The sequence below is a fragment of the Pleuronectes platessa genome, chromosome 1 (assembly GCF_947347685.1).
Source record: "Pleuronectes platessa chromosome 1, fPlePla1.1, whole genome shotgun sequence".
NCBI lineage: Eukaryota > Metazoa > Chordata > Actinopteri > Pleuronectiformes > Pleuronectidae > Pleuronectes > Pleuronectes platessa.
In genome coordinates this window covers 6,161,955-6,164,081 of record NC_070626.1, presented here as the reverse complement: position 1 = coordinate 6,164,081, position 2,127 = coordinate 6,161,955, and the positions used below count along the sequence as shown (strand labels likewise).

The following is a 2,127-nucleotide window of genomic DNA, read 5'->3' as shown; positions in this document are numbered from 1 at the left end:
AGTGTCACCTGTGTTGATCCACCTACTAACAAACTATGTTGAAACACTGGGTTTGTCAGTGGAGTCCTCCCTTCGAGAGTTTATTTAGGCCTAACAGTTCAGACCCCAGCCTATAATAATCCTTCAGCCACACCTGTAGAGAAGAGTATAAAGAGCCTGGACAGCACAGAGTCAAACATAAAGCATCAGGAGTCTCTCCTCTCCACAGAAGCTCCACAGCCTCCACACCCACCCTGAAGATGACTCCCAGTGTCAGCCTGCTGCTGCTGCTCCTGCTCAGCCTCTCTCAGGCTCATCCTGTCCAGGAGGAGGGAATTGAAGAAGATGTTCCCGAGGACACTATGGACATCACCACCGAGATTCTGACCTCAAACAACGCCATAGATGAGACACCATGGGAGGAAATTGAAGAAGAAGTTCCTGAGGGCACCATGGACATCACCACCAGTATTCTGACCTCAAACAACGCCACAGATGAGATTCTGCTCGAAGGAGACCTGGTTGCTCCAAGAACCAGGAACGCCATGAAGTGCTGGTCCCAGAGCTGCCTGTGGAAGAAAGCCTCCAACGGTCAGGTGGTGGTCCCCTTCACCCTGAGCAGAGAGTTCAGCAGCATGGAGAGGCAGAAGATCGACCGTGCCATGAAGGCCTTCGCCAGAAAGACCTGCATCCGCTTCGTCCCCCGTCAGAACCAGTACGACTACATCAGCATCGAGAACAGAGGGGGATGTTTCTCCTCTCTGGGCAGAGTGGGAGGCAGACAGGTGCTCTCTCTCAACAGGGGGGGCTGTATCCAAAACGGAATCATCCAGCACGAGATCAACCATGCTCTGGGCTTCAACCACGAGCAGACCAGGAGCGACCGCGACGGATACGTCAGGATCAACTGGGAGAACATCAACCAGGGGATGGCCTACAACTTCTACAAGAAGGAAACCAACAACCTGAACACTCCCTACGACTACTCCTCCATCATGCACTACGGAAGAACAGCCTTCTCCATCCAGCGGGGGAAGGACAGCATCACCCCCATCCCCAACTCCAACGTCCGGATCGGCCAGAGGCAGGGCATGTCCTACTGGGACATCATGAGGATCAACAGGCTCTATAGATGCTAACAAAAATGCTGATGCAAAATACAGGAATTTCAACCTTTACTGTATGTGTTTTACTGTTATTAAATAAAAACCATAATCTTTGCAAGCAATGGTAAAGATCACATTTCTTTTAACTATGTTCTCTCAAGCAGTCAGACAACAGCATATGTGACGGCAACAAGTATCAAATGTCTATAATAAAGGTAAAGCAACATGATTGCTGTTGTATCCCTTATTTTATCTTTGGATTGTCAAAATGGAGCAAATGCATTTTTTCTTGCACAAACTTAAAATCACTAAGCATATGTGAAGGACATCTGACATTTTTGGGAAAATCATCAAAATACTGGGAATAGGACTCTCTTCCATACTTCCTCTTACTCTATAAGGTTCCATTTTTCTGAAGGATAATAAATGCCCCCTAACAAAAGGTACTCAGGGTAACATGACAACAATAAAACTAATCTTCAAAATATAACTAAATACATCAGAGATTCCAGGGAATGCAGCTATAGGACACAAGAACACATGTAACTTAAAAGTTCCTTCATAACAAACAAAATATCCGGAATTGAAATTTGTGCATCAGCATACATTTCCAGTATGTGATCATAGACTAAAGACGGAGGGTGCATCTCCACTTCCTTTCTCTATCCAGAAATGAAATGAAAATATCTCTAATACAAACACTGCAGCTTTGCGATGATGACATCATTTGGAACTAAAGTCTATGGAGTAGCGCTTGAGGGATGGAACCGCATTATCGAGGTCTGTGAAGGTCTCGCTAGCGCAGGCGCTAGCCCTCCAACCAGCATAAACACTCTCCAAAACTCCACTTTGGTTATTTTCGTGAACTTTAATGAATTTGTGAAACTGTAAAAACAATACAGACATAACAGATTACAATGAGGCTCAAAGAGCTTCTTCAATGCTTCACACGGCGACTCTAAGAGCTACATCGCGCGGCGGTTCGTATATATTAAATGACACGGCGCTACCAGCTAGCTTAGCATAGCCGCTCGGCCGAACT

At 46.0% G+C, this 2,127-nt stretch overlaps 1 protein-coding gene across 2 annotated transcripts; it reads left to right on the top strand.

The window, feature by feature from the left end:
• The first annotated feature begins 239 nt into the window (after positions 1-239).
• On the top strand, positions 240-1,118 carry LOC128438136 (high choriolytic enzyme 1-like). 2 transcript variants are annotated; one of them, XM_053420564.1, is made up of 2 exons: positions 240-326; positions 426-1,118. In XM_053420564.1, the coding sequence occupies exons 1-2, from the start codon at positions 240-242 to the stop codon at positions 1,116-1,118; spliced, it is 780 nt and encodes a 259-aa protein (XP_053276539.1). The 2 variants fall into 2 exon arrangements, with proteins under 2 accessions (XP_053276539.1, XP_053276529.1); XM_053420554.1 differs by having other exon boundaries at positions 240-1,118.
• The last annotated feature ends 1,009 nt before the right edge of the window (positions 1,119-2,127 follow it).